This window comes from Vombatus ursinus, unplaced genomic scaffold (genome assembly GCF_900497805.2).
Source record: "Vombatus ursinus unplaced genomic scaffold, bare-nosed wombat genome assembly UNPS02011369.1, whole genome shotgun sequence".
Taxonomy (NCBI): domain Eukaryota; kingdom Metazoa; phylum Chordata; class Mammalia; order Diprotodontia; family Vombatidae; genus Vombatus; species Vombatus ursinus.
This window is the reverse complement of record NW_020951147.1, coordinates 3215280-3228263: the sequence shown is the minus strand read 5'-3', so window position 1 is coordinate 3228263 and position 12984 is coordinate 3215280. Positions and strand designations below refer to the sequence as shown.

Here is a 12984-nt window from a genome sequence, read left to right as displayed (position 1 = left end):
AAGGAGTGAACGAACGAGTGAGTAAATGAAGGAACGAGTGAAGGAATGGGTGAGTGAATCAATGAATGAGTGAAGGAACGAGTGAATAAATGAAGGAACGAGTGAAGGAATGAATGAACAAGTGAGTGAATGGCTAAGTGAAGGAATGAGTGAACGAACAAATGAGTAAATGAATGAGTGAAGGAATGGGGGAATAAATGAAGGAACCAGTGAGTGAAGGATTGAACGAGTGAAGGAATGAGTGAACGAGTGAGTGAATGGCGAAGTGAAGAAATGAGTGAACGAACGAATGAATAAATGAATGAACGAGTAAAGGAATGGGTGAATAAATGAAGGAACGAGTGAGTGAAGGAATGAACGAACAAGCGAGTAAATGAATGAATGAAGGAACGAATGAACAAGTGAGTGAATGGCTAAGTGAAGGAACGAGTGAACGAGTGAACGAACAAATGAGTAAATGAATGAGTGAGTGAAGGAATGGGTGAATAAATGAAGGAAAGAGTGAGTGAAGGAATGAACGAGTGAGTGAATGAACGGAGGCTCCGCAGAGTGGGTGGGGGGGCAGTGTAGAGCAGGCCTGAAGGGGAGCCACGTGGAAGCTGGGGCTCCGGGCTCCTGCGGGGGAGGGGAGGCTGGACCTTCTGTTGACCGGGGCTCCCGCTCCTCTCCCCAGATGAGCAGCCCAAACATGGCTCTGCTGCGTGTCCTTTGCCGGGTGGCAGGCACAGGTAGGCAGCGCCCAGCCGCGGCACAGGGGTTGGGGAGGGGGATGGGAGGCTCTTGGCACTGGGACCAGGTAATCCTTCTGCCTCTTCTTCTAGGACCAGGCAGTTGCCGAGGCCTGGCCAGAGGTCTGCACAGCAGTCCGTCCTCCTCCTCTTCCTACAGTGAGTATCCCGGGGTTGGTCCTCAGACAGCAGTGTTTCTCTCCCCACTCTGCCTGGAAGACCTTTGACCTCTAACTCAGCCCACCCAGAATGGTCCAGGGTTTCCTTTTGTCCTTTTGTCCACTCAGGGCATAAATGGAGGAGATGCTGCTGAGGTTCAGGATGGGCTCTGCCGCATCCGCCGTGCGCCTGGCGCCCGAGCAAAGAGGGGTCCTAGGAGCCGGTCCCATTTCTGGAGCCTTCGTGGGGTGCTTCCCCAAACCTCTCGTGGGTGGCTCCTGGTGCCGATATTGTTAGTGCTTTTGGGAGCAGATGAGGAAGCCGGTGCTCAGAGACGTGGGGCGACTTGCTCAGGGCCGGAGGGAGGGGAGCCCGTAAGTGTCAGAGGGGTCCTCTAGACCAGGCCCCTGGGCTCTGCCCTGCTCCTCCCATGCCCCCGGCAGGTCCCCAGGCTTTGCTCTCCTGCTGTTGAGGAAGAAGGCCTAGGCACCTTCTTAGCCCAGTGCCCTTCATGAGTAGAAGCCTGCCGCTGCCCAGTGTGTCCTCTGGCAGAGACCTCTAGACACAGCATTGGATGCTAGACTTGGGCCACACCTCTCACCGGGCACAAGATGCAAGCTAGCATTGTCCCAGGATGGCGGGCATCCCAGGAAAACAGGTAGCAGGCATCCGAGGACCTCGGCTAGCATCCCTGCACTGCCCCAGATCCCTTCTGGGGCCTTGGCGAAGCTCCTTCTCCAGCCTTGAGCTCCGTCTTCCGGAGGGTGATGGCGCTGGCCTGGCTGGTCTCCAAGGACCCTCACAGACCCACTTTCTCTGGTCCAGCCAGGACAACGGTCCCTGCCCTCAGGCGCCTTGCAGTCGGAGAGTTCCGCTAGCTGCTGCTTTCAGGTTCACAAACACAAACCGTGGGCCTGGAGGAGCTAGGTCCTGCACCACCCTCTTCCTCTCCGGTGCAGCAGTCCCACGTCTCCCGGGTTCTTGCATTTGGGACTCAGGATGTGGCTGAGCAGAGATGGGGTGCCTCGCCTTGTGCTGGCTCAGCCCTGAGGGAATGGCAAGAGACAGGGACCCGGAGGGAGACCCCACGTGCGTCAGACCCCCCTGAGAATGAGGGAGAGCTGCTGGTGTCAGACACCCCGGAGAGGGAAGGTGACCCGATGTGTGCACACCAGATGCTCTGGAGAGAAGACCCAGCATGCCAGATCAGTCAGCCCATTTTGCTGGCTCTCTGCCTTCAGGCCTGGGTCCCCTGCCCTGAGTTGGGCAGAACCATTCTATCCTAAATCTTTAATTAGGAGAAATCTTGCAGTCCTGTTATTTATTGAGGGCTCTGTCCTAGCACCTCGCTCAGCAGGTGACCCCATCCCGACCCCTTTGAGGTATGTCCGGTATATCCTTAAGACAGTTGATGCTGTGGTGAGGCAGGGGCGATTCAGGACAGTGAGCCTAGCTTGTTGAGAAACCCTATTTGCTGATCATTCAGTTGATTTATTTTTCTGGTGAACTGAGGTTTTGATAAAAAAGAAATTTTGCTAAAGATGCCTTTGTTCACTTTCCTTAGTAAAGTAGATTGAACCAGCGGGTTTTGTGGGTGACCAGGGACGCCACAGTCCTTCACATTAGGGTCAAGGGGCCTCATTCTGGGGAGTCTTTTTGTGTCTGAGGTGGCTTAGCGCTGAGTCCTGCCTCCGCCCATCCTTCCCTAACAAGCTGACGTGCCTTCCTTCCAGAGTATGTGAATGTGAAGGAGCCTGTCACGGACATGAAGTCTGTGACTGACCGGGCAGCCCAGACCCTGATGTGGACGGAGCTCTTCCGAGGTGCGTGCAGGTGCTGGGGGGCAGCTGAGGAGGCCCTCCCGGGGGCGGGGGGAGATGGCCTCCCTGGGGACCCTCTGCCTTTTTTGTAGGCTTGGCAATGACTCTGAGTTACCTGTTCCGGGAACCCGCCACCATCAACTATCCCTTTGAGAAGGGCCCTCTGAGTCCGCGCTTTCGAGGGGAGCACGCCTTGAGGCGCTACCCTTCGGGGGAGGAGCGGTGTATTGCCTGCAAACTCTGTGAGGCGGTCTGCCCGGCCCAGGTGAGGCACCCGTGTGCAAGAGGCGAGCGCTGTCCGGATTGTGGTGGAGGGAGGCGGGAGCTCTGCTGCTGACCCATCCCTTCTGCAGGCCATCACCATCGAGGCCCAGCCCAGGGCGGACGGCAGCCGGAGGACAACCCGCTACGACATCGATATGACCAAATGCATCTACTGCGGCTTCTGCCAGGAAGCCTGCCCCGTGGACGCCATCGTGGAGGTCAGCAGGCCGGGGCCGGGGGTTGGGGGACGGGTCTGGAGTCCCCACAGGGCGTGGAGGGCAGGGGACATCCCCAGGGCGTCACAACTCCCCATCCCCCTACCTAGGGCCCCAACTTTGAATTCTCCACGGAGACCCACGAGGAACTGCTTTACAACAAGGAGAAACTTCTCAATAACGGGGACAAGTGGGAGGCCGAGATTGCCGCCAACATCCAGGCCGACTTCCTGTATCGGTGAAGCCGGGCCCGGCCACTCCCTTCACCCCCAGTCTGGTCCGAGGGTGGCAGCCGCCCTCCGTCTGGGCGCCTGGAATAAAGCCTAGAAACGTGTGCTGGGCGTCTCACGTGGCGGAGCTAGGGACGCGTCGAGTCACGGGGTGGGGCTCCTCCGGCCGCCTGCCCAGCCCCCACATCCCCGTTTCGGGAGTCCTCGAGGGAGCTCTCAGATTGGCCAGAGGCCAGGCTTCCGGTCCTTGGCGGCGCCCCTTCTGCTCGGCCCGGCTACTTCCTCATTGCTGCCTGGAAGCAGGAAGGGGGCTGGGCGCTTTCCCTCAAGGTCACCCTTACCGAGCACTTTCAGATGGGGGGGAGGGGCAGCCTTGGCAGGTCAGTCAGCACGGCCCAGGTTCAAGGCCTGGCTCTGCCTTGGGGCGGGTCTGTGCTCCTGGCCCATCGGCATTGGTAGGAGAGGGTCCCCCACACCCGTGAAGTCTAATTTAAGAGCAGGATTGGGAAGCTTCTGCCAGAGGGACAGGTCATAAGTGAAGGAAGAGCAGACGAGCTCCGGTGGGGTGGCAAGCAGCTGGGGGCCTGGGGTGACCCTTTGGTTGTGCCTGCTGACCCAGAACCTCCTGGCCATGAGCTGGCCCGGAGCAGCTCGGTCCAGCCAGGGTCAGAACCAGGGGAAAATCGCTGACTAGGTAAGGCAGGCCTGGCAAAGTGCCAAGCAAAAGAAGCGTCTAGGACGGAGCAAGGGAGCCACTGAGGGTGAGGGAGTGAGGAGCGTCAGCAAGGCCTTGAAGGGTGGCTGAGGTGTTGGTAGGTAGAGGAAAGAGGGAGGGTGTGCAGGCTGTAGGGAAAACCAAACGCATCCAGAAGCCTGTTACGCCTCTACTCTGTGGTCCTGGACCCTGGGAACAGAGCCCTGTGCTACTCGGTGCCTGCCGCCCCCAGAGCCTGCAGTCTAAGATGGGGGGTGGGAAGGGCCCCAAGACCATCCACCGTAGGGGCAGGGAAAGGAGAACGTTGGGCCTGGAGAAGACGAAGGTACGGGCATCCCATGGGCCTCCTCAGGTAGCTGAAGGGCTTGAAGTGGGGATGGTGGGATTAGGGGCAGGTGCAAACGGGAGGTCAGGAAGAGTGTCCTGCCGGTTGGAGCTGCCCAGAGGGAGCAGGGCTTCCCCCTTTGCAGGTCTTTAGCATAGGCTGGACCTCCATGTCTGTATTCTAGTAGGGAATTAATTCTCTCTGTGCACAATTGGATTGGCAGCTAACTAGGGGTCCTCCGGGACGATAGAGCGCTGGTCCTGGACTCAGGAAGACCTGAATTCAAATCCAGCCCTAGGCACTTACTGGCTGTGTGATCCTGGACGAGTCATTTGACCTTGGCCTCAGCTTCCTCAACTGTAAAGTGGGAATAACAGCACCTACCTCCCAGGGTGGTTGTGAGAATAAAATGAGGTTCATATTCGTGAAGGGCTTTGCTGCTGTGGAAATGCTAGCTAGCATGGAGGCCGCTCAGGACCCTGCCACCTCCTGATTCTGTGATTCTGGATGTGATGTGCACAAGGGTGAGGAAAGCAGCCAGAGGAACTAGGGGAGGACCCGGAAAGTTCTGGAAGAGTGGAGCACACGAGCCAGGCCCTGACAAGCACTTCTTTACTAAGCACCTACTATGTGCCAGGCATTGGCTCCAAGAGGCAAAAATCAGTCTCTGCCCTCTTGGCGCTCAGTCTAGTGGGGAAGAAAGTACAGACAACCACGCTCAAACCAGCTATGGCCAGAATGAACAGGAGGTGGCCAACCGAGGGAAGGCACCAGAATCCAGGGCCATCGAGAAAGGCTTCCTAGGGAAGGCGGGCATTTAGCCGGGGCTTCTGGGGAGACCGGGTGCAGGGTGGTGGCAGGGTCGGGAGAGGAGAGGGGAAGCAGGACGTGGGGCAGCAGCTGGAGGGGAGTGAGGGTGACAGTGAGCTTGGGGGATGTGGAGGGAGAAGGCCTCGGGATCAGTGTCCAAGGCCCCTGTGTGGGACGGCGGGCTCAGCCGTCCTCTAGGACGAGTGCCCCTCATCCTAGAGGCCAGACTGAAAACCCAAATTAGGGCACGTCCAGTAACCAGACCTCAGAGCAGGGCGGCAGGCAAGCTTGTGTCAACAGTGACCAGGAGTAAAGGTCGGGTCGTGTGCATTGTAATCCTGCGTCACGGTCTCCTTATACCTAAGCCCAGCTCAAAGGTCACAGCCAACCATCACCTGGGGCCCCTAGCTGCTCAAGCTGCCCGTGGACAAGTTTGTGGAGGCCACAGATGGAGGGGCCACCAGTACCACACTGGCCAAAGGATGGGCAGACACACCTGTAGGGGAGCCAGAGCCCCAGTTTCCCACGGCTTGGCTAACGGGAGTCATCGTTACCGTCATTGCTGACTTTTCGATAGTACTTCAAGGCTTAGGATGCCCTGGATGGCCGTCATCTCAGTTGAGGGAGCCATTGAGGTCGCCTGCTTGGTTGCTAGAAGAGGAAGTGAAGGCCCAGCCGTCTAAGAGATTGGTGCCGGGTCGCTGTGCTTGTCTATGGCAGGACTAGAAGAGGTATCTTTAGAGCAGTGGACAGAGGCTGGTTCTGGTTTTGGGAAGACCCGAGTTCAAAACTTCCTAGCTGTTTGACCTTGGACAAATCACTTCAGCTCTATTTGCCTCAGTTTCCCCAATTACAAATGAAGCTGATAAAAGCACCTACCTCACAGGGTTATGAGAACCAAGGAGATAACTGTAAAGGGCTTAGCACAGTGCCTGGCACAGCAGACGCTATATAATACTGACAGGTTAGAGAAGAGCCCCTGCAGGGTTATCTGCAGGGTTCCGGCTTTCTCTGCTCCTGCAGTCACTCTGCACTGGGCCCCTCCACCGGGCATCGTGCCCAGACGTGGAGCTCCAGGCCAGAAATTTGCCTTGGTCTCGGTTCAGTGGACGGTCCTGACCCCGGAGCTCAGGACGTGGCTCCCAACCTGCTAGTTACCAGCTGTGTGACCCTGGGGAGTCACTCTCCGGGCTTCACTTTCCCAAACTATAGAATGAGGGAGTTGGAGACCAGAAGATCTCTAAGATGCCTCTCCCGTCCAAGTCACTTATGAAAAGACCATGACTGTTGATTGACTCCTTGGTAACAACCCCCCAAAATTGAAGTGACTTGCCCAGGTACCGCAGGGAATCGGTGGCAGAGCCAGACCTGGGCCACAGGTCCCCTCTGCCACACCGTGCCTTTGGCAGACGCTTTGGAGGTGGGGGTTGGGGGCAAGGACAGTCCTGTGATAACACCCAGCCAAATCCCTCTGGGTTGGTGGTTAGCAGCAATGGGGACAGGACAGGGCAGGGCAAGGAGGAAAGAGGATGTGGTCTGATGAAAGAGCTTTGAATTTCAACCGGAGACCCTGGATTGCCCCTAATGACTTGCTGCGTTATTTCTTATGAGTCACTTCCCTTTTCCACATCTCAAGTGTCCTCTCTGAAGGACACATGCCACACACACACACACACACACGCCCTGGGTGGTAGTGAGGAGTCAGAGACTTATGAATGCACCCCAAGGGTGCATCAGGGTCACCATGTATACGCTTTGACCCAGCAGTGCCACAACTAATTCTAAACAAAGAACCATTTGTGATAGCAAAGAATTGGAAATCGAGAGGATGCCCATGAACTGGGAAATGGCCAAACATCATGGCACATGAAGGGGATAGAATACTATTGTGCTGTTAGACATGATGGGCGGGGATAGTATCTGAGAAACCTGGGAAGACTTATATGAACTGACGCAGAAGGAGGGGATCAGAACCAGGAGAATGACTGATACAGTAACATTGTAAAGATCCAGGGAGCTGAGCAGTAGGGAACAGGAGACGAGGGGCCCTCATGGCTCCTGGGGAGGAGGGCAGGGTGGCAGGTGCTTGAGCTCCAAGGATAACGGGGGCAGCCCCAGGGAGCGTAATCACAAGCCCATGGGGTTGGGAGTTGGAGCATCTGGCTTAGAAGCTCAGCTAGCCACTTCTCAACTGGAGGTTAGTCCCCTGACTCCTCTGGGCCTATTTTCTCCATTTGTAGAATTAGAAGGTTGGCCTAGGCAGGAGGTTCTTAACCTTCTATGTGTCTTGGACCCTCTGGCTGTGAGTCCAGTGAAGCCTGTTTGTTGCCTACATCTAAGGAAATGCTCAGTTTCAGTTGGAGGTTAATGAAAATTCAGTCCTTCATTCAAGTTCGTGGACCTCCTGAAATCTAATGGTGGATGCCTTGGAGGTCTGTGGAACCCAAGATGAGATGATTTTACCAGAGATCCGAGCTCTCTCCCCTTCTAGTCACTTCTGACCTGCGTCTCCTCTTCAGAGCTCCCCTGGATCTGGTGAGGGTCCCTCTCCCAGGCTCACAGCTCCAGAGTTATCCTCCACAGATCCAAACGGCCCCCCAGGCTTGTCCTTCCTGCCCTCCTTCACAGTCACCCACCTTCACCAGGCCCTATCCCCTCTCTACTGGCCTTCCAAAGATTGTTCCTGCCTCCAGCCTCTCCCCACGCCAATCCAGCCTCCTCACGTTGGCCAAAGGGATTTTTATGAAGCCCAGGGCTGACCATGTCGCCCTGCTGCTTGGCATTCTGGTCCAGCCTATGGACCGCTTCTCAGAACAACCTTCTTAAGTGCACAAAATAAAATACATACAATTACAAAGGAAGCCAGTCATTGTAAAACATTTTTTAGAAAGTCAGGTTCAGTGACAGGAGGGAAAGAAGCTGTGCCCTAAGGGCAGATAGATGCCAACTCGTTCTCCTGGTCCGGTCTGGACTTCCTAATGGGGTGGGCAGTTCACTACCTGGCCAGGCTGATGCTATGGCCTGAGTGGGAATGCCTTCTCCCAAACCACAGGGCAAAACTCACAGGTCCATCCCCATTCCTCCTCCCCCCCGCCCCAGTCCTGGGGTTCATCCCTTTCTCCTTCCCTTTAAGGCAGCAGCCAGCTACCACCTTCTTCCCGAAGTCTTCTGCCCTCTTTAGCTACTTTGTATATCTTTGTATTCACTCACTTCATATTTATGCTGTCTGTCATTTTGTCTAATGTATACGTTCTTCAGTTGTTTCAGTCCTGTCTGACTCTCTGTGACCCCATTTCCGGTTTTCTTGACAAAGATACTGTAGCTGTTTGCCATTTCCTTCTCCAGTGCATTTTACAAGGTCACACAGCTCATAGTGTCTAGAGACAGGATTGAAATTCAGGTCTTCCTGACTCCAGGCCGGTGGGGTGCTCTAGCCACTCTGTGTGTCTGTGTGTCTGTGTGTCTGTGTGTCTGTGTGTCTATGTCTCCCATATGTATATATGTCTCTGCTGGCCCCTTCCTTGCAAGGGTAGCTCCCTGTGGACGGGGTTCCCCTTTATGTTCGGCCTTGGTATCCCTGGCACACAGTAGGTGCTTAATAAATACTCCTTGGTGGTTTGAATGGGGCGAAGTGAGAGCAGGGTTAAGTAGACGCCTCCTAGCTCCCTCCTAGCTCTGGGTGTGTCCTCCACGATCCCTCAGCCCTACCAGACTCTGCCAGCCACTTTTCCCCACCCCTCATTCCCCGGGCCTCAATTTCCTCCTCTAGACTTCGATGTGTCCTCCCAGCTCTGACCACTGTCATGGCCCCAGGCGGGTCAGGGAACCAGTCCTGGGGCCAGTGGCTGCAGCATTCAGGGCCCCTGGGCCTGCCGAATCGGGGCGGGGGCGGGGGGGAAGAAAAAGGGCAGGGGCCCGGAGGAGGGGCAGAGCTTCCCCAGAAGCCAGCCAAGTTGGCTGGGCGGTCTCGCCCCGTTCTCCTCCCCTCCCCAGGACCCGCCCCGCCCTCAGGCTATCCGGGTAGCCTAGCAGAAGTTGGGTCCTCCCTCTTGCGACTGCAGATCGCACCCAGGAGCCCAGGAGCTAGGGCAGGGGCCAGACTCGGTGCGGGGCGCAGCGTGCTGGGTAAGTGGGGCCGGGGCGAAATCCAGATGCGCATCCCATATACCCCGCCCGCAGCCCTCCATCCTCAGGCTGGCGCCCTCCTAGCCTCTTCCCCAGCCCCACCCCGGGTCCCAGGGCTGAGTGAGAGAATGCCGAGACCTGGGTCCAGTTCCAGGCTCAGCGCCTCGATGCGTGCCCCTGGCGCTCTTTCCCCTTCCGTAAGCCTCAGTTTCCTCGTTTGAAAATGGGAAGAATAGTCACAGGGCTTTGGAGGCGCTGGAGCTCCAGAGGACATGAGCTGGTGTTAAGGGAGCTGGGGGGGGGTGGCGCCGAGGAGCCCGGGGGACCGTGGCCCCTGCCAGGGTTGTTAGAGGACCAGACGGCCTCCGAGGTGTGAATGCCCCTTCCTGCCCTGGGAGACCGTCCAGCTGCTCATTGGCGGGGATGACAGATCTTGGGAGCTCCAAGGGACCTTCGAGGCAGTCCTGTCCAAATAACCTCATTTGCAGAACTTTGTGCCTCTCCAGGCGCAGACAGGAAATGGGACTTTAAGGTTCTCAGTGGTGCCTCAGGCCTAGAACCCAGGGTTCCTGGCTCCCAGTCCTGGCTCTCTCTGCTCACTGCACCGCACTGCACCCCCCCCCCCATTAAGTTCCGAGTTCTTCCTCACCACCTTCTTTGGCCCCTTCCCATAGCCCCCTACCCCCACTCTGAGAACTGTCCACTAGGGTCACCTGAGCCCAGAGGAAGATCCCAGAGCCATCTCTCAGAATCATTCCTGCCATGCATCCCGGGACTCAGGCAGACACAAGGGGGTTGAGTCACAGGCTGACCTGCGGCTGCTGGAGGTCAGCCACTGCCTTAAGACTTTTTCCCAGGCAGCCTTCCCAGCCAAGGCAAGTGTTCTTACTCTGTTACTTTCTAGCCCTCCCCCACTGGGAGAGGACAGCCCCACTAGGCTGGGTGTCAGGGGGCCTGGGTCCTCTCCCCACCCCCCACTGTGGCCCCCTCGGGCTAGTCCCCTCTGTGGACTTCTGTCCTCTACAGTGGGACATACGTTAGGTCTGGAACGCACTCTGTGCTCTGCCTCGTGCAAAGAAAGATAAGGAAAACTGCAGGAGGTTTAATGCCCATGCTCCAGCTTGGACAGAAGTGGGGGCTCCTCCCCAAGGGGGAACAGTGGGTCCCACATCGGCAGCCTTTGGGGATGAGAGGGGAGTGCGGCCCAACTGTTTTTCCCTGTTATTCTGTGTTGTAGAGGATGACTGTCTGGAGGTAAAGATGAGGGAGGGACGTGTGGGAAAATGTAGGTAATGTCAGAGCAAAAACTAGCAGAAAAAATGTATTTCAAACCTGACTAGAGGGCTTGCCCTCAGGGAGTGTGTAGGCTAGTCCGCTGATGCTGAGTTAAGTTTAGGACTACAGACCTCTTTCTGTTTATCCCCAGAGAGTTGAGAAGGAGACACAGAAAAGGGAATGGGGGGGGCCAGGGGAGCAAGGGGCAGTTGTCTGTGGCCCGAGGGAGCAGGCCAGAAGGCAGGGGGCCTCCCAGGACTGAACCTGAAGACGCAAAAGCCCATTTTCGGAGTGGGGGGTGACAATTGGAGGGGGAGCCAATAGGAAATCAGAGCTAACAAGGGGTCTTCGTATGTAAAATGTCAGAACTGGGCAGGGGGAACCTTAGAACATAGAACACAGATGGTCAGAGCTGCCTTCTGGACAGCCTAGACTGTGGAAGCTGGCATTGTTCAGACTGAGAACCTTCTCTAACCTGTAAGGTTTGGGGCATCTCTGTGTCCCACGAGGCCTAGTTCTAAGTGCTGCTAATTACATGCAAGGAGGCCTTGAAGAACTGAAAGTGAAAGAGGGGAATCAGGAGCCCGGAGAACAGCTCCAGAGGCAGGCAGCGGGGAGCCCTGGGCCGCCACTCTGGGTGGGGGAGGGGCTGCTCGTGGCTGCCCGTGGCTGCCCCTCAGGGCCCTCCCAGGGGTTGGCCTTCAGCCCCAGGGGTGCAGGGCCCGCGCGGGACCGGAATGCAATGAGAACGATGCTTTGAGGGGACCAAGCTGACTTCTTCATTCCTCCTCCGTTTCCTCTTTCCCCCGGCCCTGTATGAACTTGTCATTGTGGCTTTGACTCACGCATTCACCATCTGGGGGGTTTCCACTTCCAGTCCTTTTCCTCCTTCTTGTGGCCAAGGTGATGTTGTTTTTCCCATCCCCCTTTGGGGGCCATCCATTTCCCCATCCAGAGATGGGGAATGATAGGCAACCCCTCCCCCCAGGAGAAGTGATGAGCCAAGTCACATGAAGAGCCCCTACTTCTGTTTTCCCCGTACTAGAATGACTTTGAAGGACCAACCTTCTGCCAGCAGCAGCCTGCTAAAGTGTAAGCTCCCTGCGGGCAGGATATCAACTTTGCTCAACTTTGGAGCCAGTTCGTAATGGGGGCCAGGGAATGTCTGTGAATGAATGAATGAATGAGTCTCAGGGCCTGGTGGAATCGGTGGAGCCTTTAGGGGAGCTCCCGGACCTCTCCACTCACCTCCCCTGGCACCCTTTCTCCTCTTCTGAGAGAGTCATGCCAGTAGCTCCGAGATGCCCCGATTCACCTTGGTCTGCGTTGCTGAGGGTTCCTGAGTCCACATGAGTCCATCAGATTAGATGGTTGTCGCCTTGGAAGGCCCAGCAAGCTCGCCGTGGTTTTGGGAGGGCGGGGGGCCAGCTAACTGCCGGAACATGGCAGCCAGCCCATGCCCCGGCTTCCCCAGGCTCAGCCCTTACGCCTAAGCCCATGGGAAATGGTAGTGTTTCTTCCGGAGGCATCAGGCTCAGGCGCAGAGGGCCACTGGGAAAACAAACCTCTGAGTGTGTTTGCTGTTTGCTCTTCAGAGGAGACCAGAGTCTGGGACAGGTGGGGCTGGTGAGGGAGGGAGGAAGGGGAAAAAGGAAAGGAAGCTTCCCTCCTGCCCTATCCCTTCTGAAAAGCTCCCCCCTCCCCCGGGCTGCACTGTCTCGGCTCCCTCCAACTCTCTGCCAGTCCCCGGGGCCTCAGCCAAGATGGTGGCATTCCTGGGGGCGCAGAGCCTATGGTCTGGCAGCGCTTTGGACTCGGAGGAATCCTTCCCCAGCCCCAAGTAGCCTTTAATTAAGACAAGGATTGATGGCAAAAAGTTCCTGTGCGTTCAGGAAAACTTTCCAGAGAGATTGTTGTGCATCTTTTTTCCCAATCATATCTCCACGCTTTTGACGAGCGGTGATCGCAGGCAGAAGGCATGTTTAGTTATTTCATGCACTGTACCATCGCCTGACTCCTTTAAAAACATCTCCACCTTCATGCCCCACCTAGAGGCCCAGGCCCAGGCCCAGGGCAGAAGGGGGGGAGGTGCTCAGTTGATTTAGAACATAGAGTATAGAACGTTAGAACTGGGACAGACCTTAAAACAGAGAATCTAGGATGTCAGAGCTGGAGGAGACCTCAGAACAGAGAACGTCAGAGCTGGGACAGACCTTAGAACAGAGAACGTCAGAACTGGGACAGACCTTAGAGAATGTAGGATATCAGAGGTGGGACAGACCTTAGAACAGAGAACGTCAGAACTGGGACAGACCTTA

The 12984-nt window shown here is 56.5% G+C and overlaps 2 protein-coding genes across 4 annotated transcripts in view; both read left to right on the top strand.

Moving 5' to 3' along the window:
- Nucleotides 1–3520, top strand: part of NDUFS8 (NADH:ubiquinone oxidoreductase core subunit S8) — a 4353-nt gene extending 833 nt beyond the window's left edge. For both annotated transcript variants that reach the window (XM_027855984.1, XM_027855983.1), the window contains exons 2-7: nucleotides 674–728; nucleotides 822–887; nucleotides 2621–2710; nucleotides 2800–2972; nucleotides 3061–3189; nucleotides 3297–3520. In XM_027855984.1, the coding sequence (XP_027711785.1) occupies nucleotides 674–728; nucleotides 822–887; nucleotides 2621–2710; nucleotides 2800–2972; nucleotides 3061–3189; nucleotides 3297–3428 (645 nt within the window). In that variant the 3' untranslated portion in view covers nucleotides 3429–3520. The remainder of the gene's footprint in view (nucleotides 1–673; nucleotides 729–821; nucleotides 888–2620; nucleotides 2711–2799; nucleotides 2973–3060; nucleotides 3190–3296) is intronic.
- Nucleotides 3521–9291: 5771 nt separating this feature from the next.
- TCIRG1 (T cell immune regulator 1, ATPase H+ transporting V0 subunit a3) overlaps nucleotides 9292–12984 on the top strand; it is a 21523-nt gene continuing 17830 nt past the window's right edge. Inside the window, exon 1 of one of the 2 annotated variants that reach the window (XM_027855957.1) lies at nucleotides 9292–9391. The gene's annotated coding sequence lies outside the window, so the exon portion shown is untranslated. The remainder of the gene's footprint in view (nucleotides 9392–12984) is intronic. The other variant, XM_027855958.1, reaches the window with a different exon arrangement.